Here is a 23,199-nt window from a genome sequence, read left to right as displayed (position 1 = left end):
AAGTAAAATCAAAACTGCTGCTCATTTAATATGACATTGATATTTTATTCTTGAAAAATAGGCATGAAACACCCCATTAATAAAACGTTTGATTTGCAATGATAGCAAATTGTACATCATTCAAAGTTCTTTAATATATTTTCTGTAGCCCTATTCTTCCGATTCAATATTTATTACTTTTCGCCATTTCTTTTAAGCCAAGAAAAGCTGCGCACAGGTACTTACACAGTCTTCAGACAGAATATTCTGAAAGAAATATGAAAACTGGAAATGTCCAAAACACTAAAATGGAAAGCAACCACAAGATCAAGCGCAACGAGAATTCTAGCCACATATATAAAACAAACGAAAAATGCACTACATTTATCTAATGTTTACTTTAATATCAAATAAACAATCTCGAAACACAGCAATGCATGTGAAAAGGGCACGTGTTTAAATCACAACGTACAGGTGTTGCTTATCAGTGACAAGTGAAAATTAGAGAACGCTACAGAACTAGACAGGGCAAAAGAGCCCAAACGTTAGTGCAACACTATAAAGTGAGAGAGAGGAGAGTAGTTCAGACTACAAGGGAAAAGGCCAATATTACATAAATTCACAAGTCATGGTAATTGATAACTTGGCTTAGCTCCACAAAAGAATCGCATGCCCAAGTTTTCCGGTAATCGGAGAGGCATTTCCTGTTTCCCTTAGCAACAAGGCACACAGAGTTATCCGTCAGTTGGAGGCACGCGAGTTGGAGGAAATATGGTATGGTTTTATTTTTATTTTCCTTGTGTTGAGGTAATTTAGGACTTGTATTTTATTTAGGAATTCACTCGCATTTGTGCATGGCTGCTAGTTGCCTTACAAAATTTAAGGTGTTTCATTTTTGGAATAGATCAGCAATACAGACGAACAAGAATTCTGAAAACCGCGGTTTATTTATGTATATAATTGTTTATATGTCTTGCTTTGTTTGGTAGAACTACTAGAAGAAGACGACTTTTGTGTATCTACTCTAACTCGCCCAGCTATCAAGCATCAGTCAGTAACTAATGCTCTTAGCTAGCGTGAGGCTTTTCTTACTCTGTCTCGCATATGTCTGCAAGTATGTTGAACATGCAGTCACTTATCTGTTGTATATTATGCACACTAGACTTATCTGTCATATATTATGCAGCGAATAGTACACGTACGCACCGCTATTCCATTTAAAGCCACTTCTTTATTGTTTAACAGCTGTTTAAATAACACAAAAATGAGTAGATCCATAGATTAGCCATTAACATTGTAGTTGCAGTACTAAAAACGCATATAGTAATTACTGTTGTAACAGCACATCCACCCACACCTCTCATCTGTCCCTGATTTTGACTCAAATTTTAGCTGTGTCCCTCTCAATCTCTCCTAAAACTGGTGACCTTTGGAGAAAAGGCGGTGAATTACCTCTAATAAAATTATTTTACTTCAGAAAATGTATATCTATTCACAATCTCTTATTCTATCAATGTTTCATGTTGATAGTACAAATATTTTACAAGCCTCCCTGTTTATTATAGCAATAACCCACGCCTGGGTGTGGGTAATGCTGGATTTACCCACGGTTGGCGTGGTTTGGTCCCGAGGGTGAAGCCTGAGGGACCAAACAAAGCCAACCGTGGGTAAATCCAGCAGTACCCACACCCAGAAGTGGTTATTGTTATTATATAATGACATTATTTAAGAAAAGAAATAATTACTTTTCTTAAATAATGGCATTGTATAATGCCTCTTTACTGCCCTTCCGCAGCTGTCTGGTATTCTGTGGCAGTTCTGATGTACTGCGCGCCTGCGCAGTACATCAGAACTGTGGGCAAAAGCAGCGGAGAACGCAAGATCTCCATTGCTTTTTTTTACTGTCTCGCTATGTTAAATGGGTTTAACATAGCGAGACAGCTTTAAAATAAGCAACGGATATCTCCGTTGCTTATTTTAAAGGAGAACCGCACCCACAGACTGAAAAAAACATGTCTATTTCATCAAGTTTTGAAATTTCCTATATTTTAACAGCACTCTGGGACCATTTACAGTTTTTTTGAAATTTTTATACGTAATTTTATACTCTTGCCACATGGGGGCTAGCATGTTGAAATAGTTTCTAAGTTTTACTAAGCCTCCTGCTATCCCACAATGCAGTATTTGTCTCAAAACCATGACATCACACAGCCGTCCCTGTTCCACAGTTGCTGTCACAGTATTCACTTTGCATGCATCCAACACTGTTGCTTCAATCACAAACTTTTTACAAAACAATGATTGCTTTTCAGTGGCTAATTATACCACAAGCAGCTGAAATTCCAAAGAACAGACTTTCAAAGTTTTTTTACTGCAGCTTCTTGTTAGACTTAGGTTCATAGGTTTATACTAGGCTATCTGCCCTAAGACATTTATAAGCCTAGCCCAAATTTTTGTGGCTTACGCCACCCCTTATATGAAAAAATACTGTGCCCATTAGTTTGTTGTGCCTCTGACCAGCAGTGACACAGAGATGATTCCCGGGATAAACCTACGATCTCCCATCCACAGGTCAAGATTTTTCTTGAACAGAGCCAGTGAGGTGCTCTGCCTCACATGGATCGGGATTTTATTCCACAGCATAGGGAGTCTCTGAGTGATAAATCTATCCCTCCAGCACATCCTATTTATATCCGTGCTAAGGTTTAAGTCGCTTGCTCTAGTGGATGTTAAGTTGTCTATCTCGCCTTCATTCTTGCTGGATGGGTTCGGAGCCGACCTCGGCTCCGACTCGGCCACTCTAAAAGCTCGAGAGTTGGTTCCACCGGCTCGAGGCTCCCCTTATATCCCACAATGCTAGGCGGTATTACCCCAGATCTCGTTTGCCGCTATAGCTATCGAGACGTGTTGCTTCTACCGGCTTCAGGTGAGTGTAGAAAATAGTTTAAAAAAGTTTCAAAACCCCTTTAAATTAGTTTTCCTTATAGTTTCCCCTTATTTCAAAGGATTTTTATTCCTTCTTCCTTGTTCTTTTCCCTTTTTTCACCACAAGAACTTATAGTTCTTCCCTTAGGCCTTTCGGGCCCTCCCATCTTCCCTTGGAGTGTATGTGTTTTTTGTAGGGATTTTTATAAAACTATCTAAATTTATTTAGTTTAAGTTAGTTTTATTTAGTGTATAGTGTAATCGGTGTGTTTGTGCTTGTGTGTGGTTACACTTGTTCCTTGATATGTCCAAGGATTCAAAGGTCTCAGGCTTCAAGAAGTGTGACTCGTGCTGTCAGAAAATGTCTCTGACAGACTGTCACACTTCTTGTGTGTACTGCCTGGGACCTTTACACCTGCAGGACTCTTGTGCTGTATGCCATGGCTTCAGCCCTAGAGTCCTGCAGGAACGAAAAAACAAGCTTATATTAAGAGGCTTGCTTAAGCCTGAGGGTTCCCCTACTGCTACTTCGGGTAAACCCTCTAAGGCTTCTAGGTCCTCGACTCCAGCTTCTGAGTCGAGGCCTAAGGCTTCGAAACCTACTACTACATCGGCTCCGGCTGGAGCCGATGAGACTCGAACTGCAACTTCTGTGGTTCCCTCTGCTCCGGCTGGAGCTGAGGCATTGGAAATTTCTGAGTTGGCTCCGATAAGACCATCGGAACCGACATCTAGAAAGAGGTCCAGGTCACCGTCCCTTGGCTCTGTTCATTCGGCTCCAGCATCTCCCTTGCTGTCTGAACGGAGCCATAGATCTCACTCCTCTAGATCATCGAGGCTTTCGGATCATGACCTTCAGGGGGTAGTGAGTCGACTTCTTAAGTCCGAGGCACTGGCCCAAATGCTTCAGAGCCCGACTCATCAGTCGATGCTTAACCCTATCCCTCAAAATGTTCCTCCTCCAACTCCTTTGAGCTCGGAGCCGGGGCGATTCAGAACAGAGACTGTGGTAGCGTCGGAGCCGATACAATTGTCTTCGGCTCCGATTTCTTCCTTGGAAGAATCTCGGCGCCGGACTTCCCTCGTCGGCTCCGAGGGGGTGAGTGGCATCGGACCCTTGTCCGACCCCGCTCTCCCTCTCGGCGCTTCGGCGCTGGTGAGTTCGGCTTCGACATCAGCCTCGGAGCCATCGCTGTCGGTGCCGAGGGAGGTTCTCAGTTTTTCGGAGCGGGGACCTTTGGCTCTGCCTGACAGGGGTGCCTTCGAGGTCATGCGGAGTGTGTTGGAACCTGGTTCAACACCACAGTCGGCTCCGTCCGTCCCTCCCTCTTCGGTGCCTCAGGTTATGTCTGCTCACTCCCTCATCCCAGACCGCAGAGAGCCAGCTCCTCAAGAATCCCCTGTGGGGATCTCATCCTCTTCCGAGGCCTCTCCTGAATTGGCAGGGGAGCCCCCTAGGAAGAGAAAGTGTAAGAGGAAGCACATAGACTCACCTGAGTCTGTCACCTCTGGCACAGATTTAGAGGATTCCGAGGGTTCCCCCCGTTCCCCTTCTGAAGATGTCTCTTTTGCAGACATTCTAGAGATCCTGAAACAGAGGGGAAACTGGCCAGCCCTTAACCCTTCGGAGGATGAATCTGTGTATCTTGAGGCATTTGGCTCTCGCCCTTCCACCTCCTGGGTCCCCCCCCCTTTGACCCCCTCATGCAGGTGGTAGCAAAAAAGGCTTGGACGGCTCCTGACTCAGTGGACCCCACCCCCAGGAGACCTTCAAAGTTTATCACAGCACCAGCAGATAAACAATTTCTGACTAAGGGAGTTTCTGTGGATGCTATGGTGGTAGCTGCTGCCACTAAGAAGGAGCTAGCTGATCCTTCGGTGCCTGTCCATCCTCCAAACAAGGAATCTAGGTCTATGGACAGGTACGGGAAGCGGATGTTTTCGTCAGCGACCTTTGCTATGCGTTCGCTGAACTACCTATGCCATTTCACTCGTCTTCAAAGAGACTTGATCAAGGAAGCGAGTGAGATGTTGAAGGACCCTACAGCTGCGGGTTTTCAGGACAAGATGAACGCTCAGCTGGCTACCCTAAACTCTATAGCTAACTCCTCCATGCCTCCTTTCATATGCGGCTGATGGAGCGAGCAGAGCCGCAGGGACAGGTGTGGCCTTACGCGGCATGCCTGGATGCGGCTATGCAATTATGGACCCTTTAAAACGTCTTTCACTAATTCCCGTTTGACGGATCATCCCTTTTGGTCCTCAAGTGAAAGAAACCTTGACAAGGTGCGAGACAGATGGCAAAACTCTTTCTGCCGCCGGAGTCCGTTTTCTACTCTTTCTAGACCTTACCCCAAAGGCCAGAAAAGTGGAAAGATGTGGTTCCAAACAATCTCAAGGGACTTTGCCTGACGCACAGAGTCTGTTCCCCTCTAGAGGCAGAGGGGGAACAATAATGGTAGACGCCCTAGAGGCAGGGGGTCCGCAGAACCAGGGCAATCGAGAAACCTTTTCCGATAAGCCCTTCCAGCATCCCTGAGGTGTTGCCCGACTGTCCACCTTCGGAGGCAGTCGGGAAGATTATCACTGTACCCAGAAGCCTGGCCCCTAACTCAAGACAAGTGGGTACAGTCCATCATTTCCGAAGGCTATTCCATTCCGCTCTTTCGCATTCCAAATCAATCAAAAATCCCTTCCAGATGTTCCACCGCTCAAAGGGATCAAGCAGCGTTGGAAATATCAAAGTTGCTTGCAAAAGAGCCATTCAGCCAGTGCCAGCAGACCAGCAAGGATCCGAATCTACTCCAAGTTCTTTTGGTTCCAAAGAAAACAGGGGACTGGAGACCCATTTTGGATCTCAGTATCTTGAACAAGTCTGTCAAGAAAACAAGATTTCGGATGGTCACGCTACAATCCATCCTACCCCTATTGGGAAAGGAAAACTGGATGTGCTCTATAGACCTCCAGGATGCGTACTATCATATAAAAATGAACAGACGCTCCAGGAGATTCCTCCGCTTCAGGCTGGGAACCAGTCACTTTCAATTCAGAGCCCTGCCCTTTGGACTCCCCACTGCCCCCCGGGTGTTTACCAAATGCATGGCAGTGGTAGCTTCTCACCTGAGACGTCAAGGATTCCAGGTGTTTCCATACTTAGACGACTGGCTCCTCACAGCTCCTACCAAGCATCTTCTTCTACTTGCCAGAGACTACACTTTTCGCATTTTTCAAAAGTTAGGTATCTCAATAAATTGCGAAAAGTCTGTTTTGTCGCCTTGTCGTGCTATTACCTTCATAGGCGCAAATCTAGACACAATCAACATGTTTGCGAGACTCACAGACCAAAGAATAGCAGACATACACAAACTGGTCCCCCTTCTCTTTCACAGCAACAGAGTCAAAGTCAGATTAGTTCTAAAAGTACTGGGGATTATGGCAGCTGCTATCCCTCTACTTCTGTTAGCCAGATTTCACATGAGAATCCTTCAATGGATGCTCTTCACACAATGGTCATACCAACAACTTCCGATGTCCCACACCATTGTGATTACGCAAGCATGCAAGAATCATCTTCTTTGGTGGATTTCTTCCCCCCAGCTCTTCCTAGGAAGACCCTTTGTCCTTCCCCCTCCGGTTGCTACTCTGACAACGGACGCCTCCCTGATCGGGTGGGGGGGGGGCATTATCAGGGCAGAACAGTCCAGGGCATATGGCAACCAGTCGAACGCCACTTGCATATAAATGTTGTAGAGATGAGAGCAGTGCTTCTAGCATTGCAAGCCCTTCAAGACTCTCTTCCCTTGGGAACGATAGCAATTCAGACGGACAACATGTCTGTAGTGTGGTATATCAACAAACAAGGCGGAACCAGGTCCTACCCCCTATGTCGAGAAGCACTCAGACTGTGGCAATGGGCGATTTCTTCTCAGCGGTTTCTGATAGCAACGCACATCCCCGGGAAGTCCAATCTTATCGCGGACAAGTTGAGCAGAGCTATCCTCATGCCTCACGAGTGGTCTCTGATTCTTCTCAGCGGTTTCTGATAGCAACGCACATCCCCGGGAAGTCCAATCTTATCGCGGACAAGTTGAGCAGAGCTATCCTCATGCCTCACGAGTGGTCTCTGAAAGATTCTATCTTGGAGAAAATTTTTCTCAAGTGGGGTCAGCCTTGCTGCGACCTTTTTGCTACTCCCCAAAACAGCAAGTGCAAAGATTATTTCACCCTCTTCCCCTTACCAGGCCAGCCCAGCAGAGACGCTCTAGTCCAAGTTTGGCCCCGGGGACTTCTGTATGCATTCCCTCCCTTCCCACTAAGTGATACAGAAGCTACCGCTCAGAAGGCCTCATTGATCCTCATTGCTCCTTACTGGCCTCGACAGGTTTGGTTCCCCTTTTAGGTTTATACTAGGCTATCTGCCCTAAGGCATTTATAAGCCTAGCCCAAATTTTTGTGGCTTACGCCACCCCTTATATGAAAAAATACTGTGCCCATTAGTTTGTTGTGCCTCTGTCCAGCAGTGACACAGAGATGATTCCCGGGATAAACCTACGATCTCCCATCCACAGGTCAAGATTTCTCTTGAACAGAGCCAGCGAGGTGCTCTGCCTCACATGGATCGGGATTTTATTCCACAGCATAGGGAGTCTGAGTGATAAATCTATCCCTCCAGCACGTCCTATTTATATCCGTGCTAAGGTTTAAGTCGCTTGCTCTAGTGGTTTTGGTGGATTTGGATTTTTTAAGGTGGAGCATGTCCATTAATTCCGGGTTGGACATGGCCTTGTATGTCAGGCACATGTCACCTCTGAGCAGACGGTATGCAACTGAATAGAGCTGGAGTTTCTTCAATCTGGCAGCATATGACAGATTTTGGAGTCCCTTTATCCTTTTGGTGAGGAACTTTTGGGGTCTCTCCAATTGCTGCAGATGTCAGGTGAGATACATCCCGAATGGGGCATTGTACTCGATCATTGGTCTGATAAGTGAAGAGTACAGGGGAACAATGACCTCACTAGATCTGGATGTGAATCCCGTCATGATCAGGTGGGCAATGTAGAAGGTCTTTCTAACCACTTTAGCAACGTGAGTGTCAAAAGAAAGGCCACTGTCAACCTGGGTCCCCAGGTCCCTGATAACCTCTTCTGTGCTTAGTGGATTGCCACCTATATGGTAGCTTAGGGTTACCTTGTTTTTCCCGAAGGGTATGACTATACATTTTTTGGCGTTTAACTTCAGGCCATGGCTCTGGCACCAGCTATCTGTTTCCGTGAGTCCCTTCTGAAGGATATCCGTGTCCGATGCACTTTCCACTATGGCGCCCAGTTTGCAGTCGTCTGCAAACTTTGTCAGCCAAAGTCCTCCCATGTTGGCCTGTACTTCTGAGAATTAGATGCCGAACAATAGGGGGCCAAGGACCGAGCCCTGTGGGACACCACTTGTGACCGGCTTGAGTCTGACATAGCGCCAGCAACTCTAACCCTGTGGGTTCTGTCCTTAAGCCAGTTTGCAACCTATCTTGTGACATATGGGTTTACATTTAAGCTGGTAAGTTTTTCTACAATACCCGAGTGGGGTATTGTGTCGAAGGCCTTTGCAAGGTCAAGGTAGGCTGTATGGACTGCCTTTCCTCATCAATGGCCTTGGTGACTGTTTCGAAGAAGTCGACCAAGTTCAAAAGGCATGATCTGCCCTTGACGAAGCCAAACTGGGTCGGGTCCAATGTCTGCAATCCCCTATATCTTTGTTTATGAGCTCCATTATGATCCTCTCCATAGCTTTGCAGACTAGACTTGTTAAGCTTATGGGGCGGTAATTACCAGGGTCCGTAGAGGCACCGCCTTTGTGGAGTGGGACCACAGTTGCCGTACGCCACTCCTTGGGCACGTATCCTGTGGTAAGGCTGAGATTAAACAGCTGCCTTATGTGCGGGTTTAATTCCTCAATTAGCTCGTGTAGCACACAGCCGGGGACACCATCCAGTCCCATTGATGCTGTGTTTTTAGCTTTAGAGAGAGCAGCTTTCACCTGCGCATTTGAGATGTCTGGGAGGCTACACTCTGCTGGGATAGTTATCTCTCCTTTAGGGGGGGAGAGGGGGATGAAGTTTGCACTGAACCTGTCTGCCAGTATGTTGGCAATGTCTGTGGGTTCAGTGATTTTTGTATCATTTTGGACTAATTCTGAGCATATCTGGGAGTTTCCACCCAGGTTCCTAACATAGCTGAAAAAGGCCTTATGATTGTCCTTTGAATCCATGGCAATTTTTCTCTCAAAATTGGCCTTAGTTGATTTTATGAGTGCTCGTATTTTTTACTAATCATGATCAGGGGTGACTTCCCTTTTATGGATTTTGTTCTATCATGTAATAGCTTTCTCCTCTTATTGTAAAGTTTGTTAATGGCTGGGGTCCACCAGACTGGACGCTTGCCCTTTGTGGAAAGAGTCTTGGTTTTATTTGGGATTGCCTGATCCATGCAGTCCTGGAGGTGTTCATAGAAGGCATTTGTAAGGGCTTCCGCAGCTTGGGTTGTGGTTTCCACTGGCTCAGGGGCATTGAAGGATACCACACCAGTCTTGAGTAGTGTGAAGTTTGCTTTAGAGAAGTTCTTCACTGTGGTCTTTTTTGTTTGGGGTGGGGGCGGGATGTGGATTTCCAGTGAGATTAGTTTATGATCAGATCTCACCAATGAGAGCTATACTTCCGGTGTGGAGCATTTTGTCCCCATGTTTGTGATAATGAGATCTAGTATATTTTCTCCTCTCGTGGGAACAGTGACTAGCTGTTCCATATCATTTGAATTTATGAACTCCAGGAACCGTTGGGCTAGAAAGTTAGGGCTTGAGTAATGTTCCCAGTCTATATTCGGGTAGTTGAAGTCACCCAATATGATGGTGTTTGGAGATACATTTATACCCTCCAGTGTCTTCAGGAAGGCTGTGTGGGGTTCCTGAGTTTGAGAGGGTGGCCTGTAGCATGCTACAATTTGTAGAGCACTATGTTACTTTCAGGATTTTTTAAAATGCTCACTTGCTAATTTTTAAGTCTTTTGTTATCCTTGGCTTGTAGTTCTTCTATTCATCTCCCCTCCCCCTTCACACCACCTCCCTAGCTGTCAGAGAACTGAAGGTAATTTGAGCTGCTTATGGCTGTGATTGACATTTCACAGCAGGAGTCTTGAATAATGGCCTGCTTACCTCTTCCAGCCTTACTCAGTGGGAAATTTTTTTTAGCTGCACCACAGGCTGTCAAATTACCATCCATGCTCAATAGCACTTCAGGAGGCACTGCTTTGCAAGCCTTTTGATCTCCCATTCTCAGGCCTTCCTGTTGATTGCAGGTACCAAACATTTGGACTACTCTGTGTAAAGAAAAACCGTTCTAGGATATTACACTTTTGCATTTATAAGTATTAAACACTATGTTACTTTCAGGATTTTTTAAAATGCTCACTGCTGCACCAAAATGTAACTGAAGTTAATTTGTCCACAGCAGGATTACAAAGCAGGTTTTTTTCATTTTTGCTGTACTGTAAATTCCTTAATTGCTTGTACGTAAAACACTGAGACGTACCTCCCTGGACTACATGAAAAGAGACACAGAGGAGCTCTCTGAGCGTGTAGCCCAGGCCGGTATGACCCTGACCTTGAGTAGCATCTTACCCTCACCAAGAATGATGCCACAATATGAAGACAAGATGATCAATTTCAACAATTGGCTTAAGTATTGGTGTCATTCAAAGGGGATCCAATGCCTGTCAGCCTGGGATGACATGCTCGACAAGCCACGATGCTACATACATATATATATATATATATACACACATATATATATATATATATATGGGTCTACTTCTAATGCCCGAAACGCCGATTCGCCGACAGGGAAATAACCGACGCCAGAAACCCGACAACACACAAACCCGACAACGCGAAACACCGAACACCATAACACCGACACACTACACGTCAACAACACAGTACACTACAACACATATCCACTAGCCCTAACCCAAACCCTAACCCTAAGCTCCGACACTACCGCACACACTCCCTACCTGCACCCTAACCCTAACTCACTTACACACCCCAAACCCCAAGCTCCGACACTACCGCACACACTCCCTACCTGCACCCTAACCCTAACTCACTTACACACCCCAAACCCCAAGCTCCGACACTACCGCACACTCACCTATCACACACCCTAACCCTACATCCCTGAGTATTGCACACTTACCTGTCCGCTCCCTACTCCTACATCCCTCACTATCGCATACTTACCAGGTCGCTTACACATTCCCTTGTCGGTCTTCCGTCTGTCGGGATTCAAGCGTGTCGGTCAACTGCGTTGTCGGGTTTCTGGCGTCGGTTATTTCTGTCGTAAACGGCTGCGTTTCGGCATTAGAAGGAGACCCATATATATATATATATATATATATATATATATATATATATATATATATATATATATATATATATATATATATATATATATATATATATATATACACACTCTATATCTATATGTAGTTTCATAGTATAGAGTGTCTACCCTGGGGCATTTGTAAGCCTAGCCATAGTGATGTGGCTTTTGCCACCCCATGAAATGGTACAAAAAATGTACAGAATAAATTTAGAATACTGTGCCTCTGTCTAGTAGTGACACAATGAAGGTCCCCTTATATAATAGAATTAGTTTACTGTGCCCCTGTCTAGCAGTGACACAGATGTGACCCCTGGGGTAAACTTACGATCTCCCATCCACTCATCAAGATTTCTCTTGAAGATAGTCAGTGAGGGGCTCTGCCTAATACGAACTGGGATCTTGTTCCAAAGCATGGGAATCCTATGGGTTATGAATCTATCTTTCCAGCATGTCCTATTCATACTTGTGCCGAGGTTTAAGTCTTTAGTTCTCGTGGTCCTGATGGACTTGGATTTTTTGAGGTGGAGCATGTCCATCAGATCCTGATTGGACATGGCCTTGTACGTCAGGCAGAGATCACCTCTGAGCAGGCGGTATGCTACTGAATAGAGCTGAAGTTTCTGTAGTCTGGCAGAATAAGACATATGTTGGAGACCCTTGATCCTCTTGGTGAGGTATTTTTCTGGTCTCTCCAGCTGTTGCAAATGCCGGATGAGGTACATACCAAATGGGGCATTGTACTCAATCATGGGGCTGATGAGGGAGGAATATAGGGGTACAATGACATCCTTGGATCTGGATGTGAATCCCTTCATGATGAGGTGTGCAAGGTAGAATGTTTTTCTAACCACTTTGGCAACGTGGGTGTCAAATGAGAGGTTGCTGTCGACTTGGGTCCCTAGGTCTCTGATTACTTTTTCTGTACTCAGTGGGTTGCTGACTGTGATAGTTTGTGCATACTTTGTTTTTCCCAAAGGGGATGACTGTACATTTTTTGGCATTTAGTTTAAGGCCGTGACTCCAGCACCAGTTGTCCGTTTCTGTTAGGCCTTTTTGTAGGATGTGTGTGTCTGCTGGTGTATCGACTATGGCGCCTAGTTTGCAGTCATCTGCGAACTTTGTCAGCCACATCCCACAGCCCTCCCATGTTTGCTTTAACATCTGAGAAATAAATGCCGAACAAGAGGGGTCCCAGGACAGATCCCTGTGGGACACCAATCGTGACTGGCTTTGAGTCTGACATTGCTCCAGCGATTTTAACTTTATGGGTTCTGCCCTTTAGCCAGTTTGCAACCCATCTAGTGACATAAGTGTTTACTTTTAAGCTGTTGAGCTTATCTATGATGCCTGAGTGGGGTATTGTGTTGAAGGCCTTTGCCAAGTCCAGGTATGCTGTATGGACTGCTTTGCCCTCATCAATGGCTCTAGTGACTGTTTCGAAAAAGTCAACCAGGTTTAAAAGGCAGGATCTGCCCTTTACAAAGCCGAACTGGGTGGGGTCAAGTGTCTGTAGGTCCCCTATGTCTCTGTTTATGAGTTCCATAATGATTCTTTCCATAGCTTTGCAGACCAGGCTGGTTAAGCTTATGGGGTGGTAGTTTCCAGGGTCTGTAGAGGCACCCCCCTTGTGGAGTGGGACCACTGTTGCTGTACGCCAGTGTTCAGGTACATATCCCGAGGTAAGGCTAAGGTTAAATAGCATTTTTATGTGTGGGTTTAGCTCCTCTTGGAGTTCACGTAACACGCAACCCGGGATACCGTCAGGTCCCATTGATGCTGTGTTTTTTGCTTTGTTTAGGGCGGTTCTCACTTGGACATCTGAGATGACAGGAAGATTACATTCAGCTGGGATAAGTATTTCTTCTTTTGGGGGTGAAGGAGGGGAGAAATTTGCACTGAACCTGTCAGCCAGAATGTTGGCAATATCTGTGGGTTCAGTGTATTTGTTTTTGTGAACCAACTCTTGAGCATATCTGAGGATTTCCACCCAGGTTTCTAACATAGCTGAAGAAGGCTTTGTGGTTATTTTTAGTGTCCTTAGCGATTTTTCTCTTAAAGTTGGCCTTGGATGTTTTTTATGAGAAAACGTAGTTTTCTGCTAATGTTGATCAGAGATGTCTTCCCTTTATGGGATTTTGCTCTGGCATGCAGTAGCTTCCTTTTGTTATACAATTTGTTTATGGCTGAGGTCCACCAGACAGGACGCTTACCTTTGGTGGAGAGGGACTTGGATTTGTTTGGGATTGCATGATCCATGCATTCTTGGAGATGTCCATAGAAAGCATTTGTGAAGGATTCGGCATTGTGGGATGTGGTATCCACTGGCACAGTGGGCTTAAAGGATACCATCTCAGTCTTAAGAAGAGTGAAGTCTGCTTTTGAGAAGTTTTTCACTGTGGTCTTTTGTGCTGGGGGTGGAGGTGGGATATGTATACCCAGGGTGATTAGTTTGTGGTCAGATCTCACTAGTGAGGGGTATACTTCTGGTGTGGAGCATTTTGTCCCCATGTTTGTGATCAGGTCTAGTATATTATCTCCCCTAGTGGGACAGGTGACTAATTGTTCCAGTGCATTTGAATTTATGAATTCCAGGAACCTTTGGGCTAGGGTATTAGGGCTAGAATAATGTACCCAATCTATGTTTGGGTAGTTGAAGTCTCCCAGTATGATGGTATTTTGTGATACATTCATATCCTCCAATGTCTTCACGAAGGCTGAGTGGGGTTCTTGAGGTTGGGAGGGTGGTCTGTAACATGCTACCAGTTGTATAGCAGTTTTTGCCTATGGTTAGTTGCACCTGTATGGTCTCTGATGCTCCATGTGTTGCTACTAACCTGGAGGTGTGGGTGTCCTTGATGAATATGGACACTCCCCCTCCCTTTGTGGTTTGGCCCGGGTTTTGGGGCCGAAAAGCATGATATGAGGTATAGCCTGGTAGTGCTGGGGTGCTCTCAGGAGCCTTGAACCAGGTTTCAGTTACTGCACAGACGTCGATGTTCTCCATGCTGAGGAGTGCATCAAGTGCCTGCATCTTGAGATTTAGACTTCTGGCGTTGAGCAGCATTACCCTTAGTTTTTTTCCATTATTGTTTTCTAAGGAGGTGGGTTTGTCTTTTGAGCCTTGCCTAAAAAAGGCACTATGGGGGTGGCAAGAGCCTTAGCCAATATCCGGAAGCCCATTGTTGACAGGTGTAAGCCATCCCTTGAGAAGCAGCGTGGCTTGTCCAACATGTCATCCCAGGCAGACAGACATTGGATCCCCTTAGAATGACACCAGTACTTCAGCCAATTGTTAAAGCTGATCATCTTGTCTTTGTATTGTGGTATCATTCTTGGTGAGGGCAAGATGCTGCTCAGGGTCAGGGTCATACCAGCCTGGGCTACATAATCGGAGAGCTCCTCTGTCTCTTTTCATGTAGTCCAGGGAGGTACGTCTCAGGTCATTCACACTAGCATGGACAATGACCGAGTCATATTTGTACTTGCTTTGGAGTGACTTGAGTGCATTTGTTATGTGGCGGATCCTAGCTCCCGATAGACAGCTCACAGTCACCTTCTCCTTGTTCAGCCTGGTCAGCGGGACATCAGTGTGTCTGACTATAGAGTCACCTATTACTAGTGTATCAGGCAAGGTGTTTGGCCTTACGGGCTGTGATTGGTTGACACACTGATTTATTGAAGTATGTGTTGCATGTGTTTTGTTTTGAGGTGGTGGATTTTTGGATGTCTGCTTTGGGAGCCTCTGTTGTTTTGGTAAGTTTTTATTAGAGCCTCGAGTATGTCTTTGTGTTTTTATGCGTTTGGTTTGCAGTTGTGGTAGGTCTATGTGGGACTGGGATTGTTGTGTGTGTGGTTGCCATCTCCTCCTGTCTGGTCATGCCAGCCCTGAGTTGAGAGAGTTCAGCCTCCAGTTTGGCTATATAGTTGCATCTCTCACATGTATTTGTGTTTGTTGGGAGGAGGAGAGGGTTGTCTGTGTACATGAGACAATTGTAGCATTGTCTCAAGATGCCCAGATTGACCAGCTGAACTGGAGACAACGCCAGTAATCTACCACTCGACATGCTAGAACAGTATAAGGGAGTGCTGTACCTTTAAGGGAAGTGGATATTCACAGGGGTGGTAAGTAGATGTAGTGCTTTACTTAGTACAAGAGTGCTTACTTAGTAGAGAAGTATTGAGAACAAGTGCTAGGCTTATAATATAGTAAGTAGTCTGGTTATACTAAGAGTAGAGCTTCCTTAAGGGAAAATTTGTAGAGCAGACTTGGCGGAGCCAGAAAAAGTTTAACCTTGTTTAATCGGCGCTGCGCTATGCGCACAACCGCGCAAAGCTGTGCCAACGCGGATTTTAAACAGTGAACTACAAAAGAGCTAGAAATGGTCCAGAACAACCAATTACTACAGCTTCTTGTGCTGAGGTCACTTCCTACAGGGACAGGTAGGCTGCTCAAGGCTCCCCACTCCCACTGGTGAGCAAAGAAACTTCCTTCTATCCAAGTAAGGTAATGGACAACACAGGAACTACACCACAACCCAGAATACAGCAATGCCTGTAAACTGGTCTAAACTAGTCGCGGAGAGGCGGGAAAACAAGGATTATTTTTTTGTTTTATTGTTTTTTTGGTAGAAACACACAGAAAATGCAGAGATAGTGATAAATTAGTTACACAGGCTAGGACACTTTAGTGGGGCAGCCTCCACAGTTAAATTAAGCAAACAAACAAACTTGCGATCAAATTCGACTAAAATGTAACTTTAAGTGCAGATTTTAAAATAATGCAGCAAACAGTTAAAAAAACAGTTCAAGCTAGTTCAGGGTAAGCTACAGAAGCTATTCCAAGTGAAAAAAAACAAAGATACTTAAATCCAGAAAGTAGTCGCTTTTCTGAGTTCCTTGCTGCTAGGACCACTCTGCAGAACCACGAGGAGCTTGTCTGAGCAGTATAGCCAGAAAAAAATGCCCAGAAGCGGATTTTAAACAGTGAATTACAAAGGAGCTAGAAATGGTCCAAAACAACCAATTACTACAGCTTCTTGTGCTGAGGTCACTTCCTACAGGGACAGGTAGGCTGCTCAAGGCTCCCCACTCCCACTGGTGAGCAAAGAAACTTCCTTCTATCCAAGTAAGGTAATGAACAACACAGGAACTACACCACAGCCCAGAATGCAGCAATGCCTGTAAACTGGTCTAAACTAGTCGAGGAGAGGCGGGAAAACAAGAATTATTTTTTTGTTTTTTTGTTTTTTTTTTGTAGAAACACACAGAAAATGCAGAGACAGTGATAAATTAGTTACACAGGCTAGCACACTTAAATCCAGAAAGTAGTCGCTTTTCTGAGTTCCCTGCTGCTAGGACCACTCTGCAGAACCACGAGGAGCTTAACCTTATACCACTAGTTAACTAACAAACTACTATCTTAAAAGTATAACAAAAAACGTCTAGAATATCTGAAGGTAGAATGGGGGGGGGATTAACACTAACAAGTTTTCAAGGAGATGGGGAGGGTTAACTAAGAAACTAGAGTAATAGGATTACTAACTATAATCTAAGCCTTAAACTGAAGTCAAACAACTCGAGAATAGCTGATTAGATAGAAAATAATTGAACAATATGACCTGAGCCAGGAAACGCAACCTCATAGCAGAAGCAGCAAATGAGATCTGGGGATCTAGTGCCAGGCATTGCGGGATATGGGGAGGCCTCGAGCCAGTAAATAGCTCTCTAGCTTTAGAAGATAGCAGAGTAGAGTCCCAACCAGCAAGAATGAAGGTGAGCTAGAAAACGTAATATCAAATGAGATCAAAGTGATTAATTTCCCCCAGGGATCACTAATACACTTTCTGCATGTATGCACAAGCAGAAAAAGGAAACATTTTCCCCAGACGCCTAAATTGCACTACCCAAGTAAACAAAATTAAGAAAAATAACGTTATTCACCAATGTCCCCATTCAGGTCTGGTTTGCCCAATTTCTCCCAACATTTTCAGTGTCTGTTTGCTTGCATGGTAAGCACAAAATCCCATCACAATGAAACATTTCAGTCAAGGAGGCCTTATCTTTGGCCACGTGTGCGCAATCACAAAAATTTTCTGTCACTCAACAGCAAAATATATGCACGAACAACCCTCTATTCACACACACACTCCTTGCTTGCATCCACAGACACAGACACACACACTCCTTGCTTGCATCCACAGACAGGCAATGACTGGATCATTACTTTACACAGAAAGTGCGGGAACAGCTGCAAAGAGTTTCTGCTGTGTCCTTTTCTTAGGTACAATAGAGTGAGTCTGTTAAAGATATCTCTAGTTCCAAGTCATTCTGTTTCTAGGATAATTAGAAGGGCATAATTATAAACGAGTCACAGCTCAGACTCACATGTGGGTTATGAATAAAAATAGCCAGCAGTTTCTGTATAACTAACATTCTGTATGTAAGAACTTGGCTGGAGCACTGAATTTAACAGGCAAATTGTATGAGCTAATGATCATTACAGCCATTATTCATTGTGAGGAGGCATTGTCTGGAGTTTTGTTCAGATTTTGACTTCAGGTCTTAACTGATAAAAAATATATAATTCATTTTGAGGAAATATGTTCTGCGTTTTCCATCCAAGGATATATTTTACATATTACTGTACATTCCCAATGTCTGTGACTTGGCCCCAATTCCTAAAATTGTTTCAGTGGATTATTTCTAACAAACTGCTCTCCATCTTTCAGTACTGACATGAACCTGTCAGTCTCCATGTTTTAGACATTCATGCATCATTGTATAAAGCAAATATAATTTTTTAACCACAACAGATGCAGTGCTGTTGAAATCTTTACATGCAATAATCCATTGTACTGTAATTTGTGCCTATGACAAAACTGCTGAGAGTTTTTGCATGGAAAGCTGTGTACAGCAGAGATTTTAGTGTGCCACAAGAATCCATGACAGTCTAATAAGAGCTATACTTGCAAAGATAATATATTCTGTTAATTGCAGCTCTATGCAAAAAAGGAGGTTCCTTTACTTACTCAATATGATTGAAAATGTGTATAACGTCATTTCCTAAGCTTAAAAGCATTAAATATAGCTACATTATTAGACAGGATGTCTTTGCTCTTATGTGCCGACATATGAGAACTACTGATGCAACATAAATGGGCAATTCAGGAAGGCTGTTTGGTGACAGTTTATTTATTTTTTTTTGTTAGAAAGCAATTTCTTACCATACATCAGTACATGTAATGCCCTCTCCAAGGCAAAAAACACAGCATCAATGGGACTGGACAGTGTCCTGGACTGCGTCTTACATGAGCTCCAAGAAGAACTAAACCCTCACTTAAAGTCACTGTTCAGTCTCAGCCTTACTACAGAACATGTACCCAAGGAATAGCGTACAGCAACAGTGGTCCCACTCCACATAGATCATGCCACAACGGACCCAGGAAACTTATCCCCCTATAAGCCTGACTAGCCTGGTCTGCAAAGCTATGGAGCGTATCATCATGGAACTCAAAGACATTGGGAACCTCCAAACACTGGATCCTACCCAATTCGGCTTTAAGGGCAGATCTTGCCTCTTAAATCTGGGCGACTTCTTTGAAACAGTCACCAAGGCCATAGATGAAGGGAAGGTAGTCCACACAGCCTACCCGGACTTTGCAAAAGCCTTTGACACAATACCCCACTCGGGCATCATAAATAAGCTCACCAGCTTAAATATCAACCCCTATGTCACAAGATGGGTTGCAAACTGGCTTAGGGATAGAACCCACATGGTCAGAATTACAGGTGCCATGTCAGACTCTAAACCAGTTACAAGTGGGGTCCCACAAGGCTCAGTCCTGGGACCTTTCTTGTTCGGTATATATTTCTGAGGTACAGGCTAACATGGGAGGACTACGGCTGACAAAGTTTGCAGATGACTGCAAACTGGGTGCCATAACCGACTCATCGACTGACATAAGCATTCTTCAAAAGGGTCTCACAGAGATGGATAACTGGTGCCAGAGCCATGGCCTAAAGCTAAATGCCAAAAAATGCATAGTCACCCCCTTTGGGAAAAACAAAGTGCCCACAAATTACCACATAGGTGATAATCCATTAAGTACGAAGTAATTAGGGATTTGGGGACCCAAGTAAACAGCAATCTCTCCTTTGACAATCACGTTGCCAACGTGGTTAGAAAGACCTTCTATATAGCCCACCTTATCATGAAAGGGTTCATATCTAGATCGAGAGGTCATTGTGTCCCTCTACTCATCAGGCCCATAATTGACTACATTGCCCCGTTTGGAATGTACCTTACCTGACACCTGCAGCAACTAGAAAGACCCCAAAAATACCTCACCAAGAGGATCAAGGGACTCAAACAGATGCCCTACGCAGTTAGGCTAAAGAAACTGCAGCTCTACTCAGTTGCCTACCACCTACTCAGAGGCGATATGTGCCTGACTTACACAGCCATGTCCAACACAGAATTAATGGACATGCCCCACCTCAGGAAATCCAAATCCCATAGAGCTACATGCTCCAGTGACTTAAACCTCAGCACAGAAATAAATAGGACATGCTGGAGGGACAGATTCATATCCCAGAGGCTCCCCTCACTCTGGAACAAAATCACAATCCATGTTAGGCATAGCCCCTCAATGACCCTCTTCAAGAGAAATCTAGACGAGTGGATGGGAGATCATAGATTTACCCCTGAGATCTCTTCTGTGTCCCTGCTAGACAGAGGCATGGTAAATCAACCTTAAATGGGCTATCTTCTGTGACCTATTATACAGAGGCACAGTCAACTAATTTAAAAAGGGTGTTGAAAAGCAAACACACTCTGGCTAGGCTTATAAATGCCCTAGGGCAGATAGCCTAGTATCAACCTATGAACCTAGAATGGCAAGTGAGGCTACAGGCAGATAGTTGACCTGGAGTTAATGAACACAGCTCCATAGCCCCAATATTGAAGCTGAAGGCGTTAAAAAGGAATAAAATCTGTTGAAATAATTGAATAGGATATTGTATATAAGCATTTTATTTATATATATATATATATATATATATATATATATATATATATATATATATATATTTTTAGATTTTTTATAAATAGATTTTTAATACAAAACACTTTTTACATACCCATATTAATATGTATTTTCAATAGTATCTGTGCATGAATAGGGCGGTGTCTTTAATGTTCTTTTTAAATGTTCCTTAAAATGCTGTCTCTAAAAAGGTTTGAAATGTCTCTTTAAATTTAGTATTTAATTAAAGAAAATGACATTATAGAGAAGTATTTAAGACGTATAACATTTTACATTAATGTCTGAGGAGGTTTACCAGTTTATTTTGCAGAGATTATTTTATAACATTTTGGAATAAACTTACTGTTTTACTTTACATGGTGGTTCATTCCTGGATATCTATCTCATATGTTGCCTTCGGATTCTCTGTGTTTACTTTTTCTACAGAAAAATTGTTTGTTTTTAATGTATTTTCTGTAATGTACTATCTATTTAGATAGACAGACAGCTATTAAGCTATTCTCTGGATGAGAAGTCCTGGATGAGAAGTCCTTGGGATGATGTTGCTGGGATGAAGTTCAGACACACATACAGACATACAGACAGACATACAGACAGACAGACAGACACACATACAGACAGACAGACAGACACACATACAGACAGACAGACAGACACACATACAGACAGACAGACAGACAGACAGACACACATACAGACAGACAGACACACTTAACACACACAGACAGACACACTTAACACACACAGACAGACACACTTAACACACACAGACAGACACACTTAACACACACAGACAACACACACACACACAGACAACACACACACACACAGACAACACACACTCACTTGTGTGGATACTTCAAATAGCTAGAATATATATCTGAAACAATGGATAGAGAACTTGGAAGTTATTTTTAGAATATGATTTTACTGTATGTGTATTTTCAAAATATTAGTGTCTAGAAGAGGTTTAACATTTGCTTAGTGTGACTGCCCTGCATCCTGGGTAAGTAACATTACTAGAGTAATGTTAGGTGCCCTGCACCCTGTGTAAGTAACATTACTGGAGTAATGTTAGGTAGCAGTAGATGGGGGGGATAGACATGTCATGTTGGGTAAAACGAGGGTGTTGAGCTTCTCTAAGGAAGTTACTGCCAAGCAGGTACAATAGCCCATGATTATTCTGCCTTATTCCTAATCCTGTACACTCATTTCTCTTGGATAAATTATATCTCACGCTAAACCACAAATGAGTTATATAGTTATAGGTTTCCAGTACTAAAAGTAAATTTTGGCAATTTAATAAGCCAAACATTATCTGCAAATAACAAATGAAATAAACATGGAACATTTTCAATCGTGTTTGTTTCTGGGAGTGTGTGTCTGGGAGTGTGTGTCCTTGCACGTGTATGTGTGTATGTGTCTGAATACTGAAAAATGGTAATACTTAATAACCACAGCAAACATTTTCAAGACTGCAGGAAATAGGACAGAGAGTATATGGCTCGAACACTACAGGAGAACCCCTCCCCTTCTGACTGTTCAAGAACTTTTATTTTTTTCCAGTACATTACAGGGATGAAGTTCTTTGTAAATAGTGTTTGTTAAATGGTGCTGCTTATCCATTGTAAATAAGACTGACTCTGATATGCTATTCCTCGTCTGTAGTGCACCTGTTAGGAGAACTGTGGATCTTTTCTATTACACTTGATTTTGCCTTGCCATTTTTCCATGTGATTACGCTAATGGGACATGCAAGAAACAAATCCCGTTTGTGAAACAGCCCTTATTTCTTCTGATTTTTAGTGTTGCTGATTTTTAGTGTTGCTGTCATGACCAACAATGACTCTTCAACAGGTGGCTAGCTCTGAGTATGTGAATATATTTCACCCAGTGTTAAATACGAGTAAATCAAGGCAAGCAACATGCAAGCATAACTTCACATGCCTGTTTCTGTCACATGAAGAACAGCCTTTTGCACTATTAATTCTGTAAGGCACCAATCAAATCATTCCATTTGTTATATATCTGCATGCTTCCTCCACCAAAGCTTTTTTTTTTTTTCAGTAACGCCATTACTAATATTACCAAAAACATATTGGTTGCATCATTTGCACATCCTTATGTGTTAGTGTTTTCTACATATACCTTCTGATACAATTAACCAATGTTTTCACTAACAAGCAGTAATCAAGACTTTGGATGTGCTGTTAAACAAAGATCCAATCTGCTTGAGATGGTGGTAATTCAACTGGGAATAAAATATTCAAGACACTTAATGAAAAGAGAGTAAGGGAATTTCCTCAGTATCCTAGTTAAAATTTCTTCCAGCCAGTATGAATACCAGCTTGGGCTTCCCCTGAACTAATGGGACAATAAAACACAAATAAATTATATACTTTAATTCTTCTAGACAATGACAGACTACTGATTTGACATGCAAACTTCACTGACTTGTTACTAGGTATCACTGCATGTCTAGACTATCCAGAACATGTTTACAGTTCTCGGTAATACTACTCACAATTTTTGAGAAATGTGAAGAAACAGTGCAGGATAAGGTTTAGTATTCTTAAAGTACTTTTTCGTGGCAAGCTGCCATTATATCGAGTATATTGAGTGCAGAAGCTTAGAGAAAAAGAATAACACTAGGAGTTGCTAATGATCATCACAATGCAGCCCTAGGTTTGAGACTGATACCATTTGCATATTGCGCAACTCTAAACAAGTCACTTAATTGCTGTTAAATACAAATTTTATGTTAGTGTAGTCTCATAACAGAACAATTACCTGTTTGATTTAAATGTCTTAGGAGCTATCTGG

At 43.4% G+C, this 23,199-nt stretch overlaps 1 protein-coding gene across 1 annotated transcript in view; it reads left to right on the top strand.

The window, feature by feature from the left end:
- The first annotated feature begins 508 nt into the window (after window positions 1–508).
- The window catches only part of DYNLRB2 (dynein light chain roadblock-type 2), a 268,106-nt gene continuing 245,415 nt past the window's right edge, over window positions 509–23,199 (top strand). The window contains exon 1 of the mRNA XM_044081803.1: window positions 509–753. Within this exon, the coding sequence (XP_043937738.1) occupies window positions 751–753 (3 nt within the window). The 5' untranslated portion in view covers window positions 509–750. The remainder of the gene's footprint in view (window positions 754–23,199) is intronic.

This window comes from Protopterus annectens, chromosome 8.part1, assembly GCF_019279795.1.
Source record: "Protopterus annectens isolate FY-2018-M chromosome 8.part1, PAN1.0, whole genome shotgun sequence".
Lineage (NCBI taxonomy): Eukaryota > Metazoa > Chordata > Ceratodontiformes > Protopteridae > Protopterus > Protopterus annectens.
This window is presented reverse-complemented; position numbering and strand designations above follow the sequence as displayed.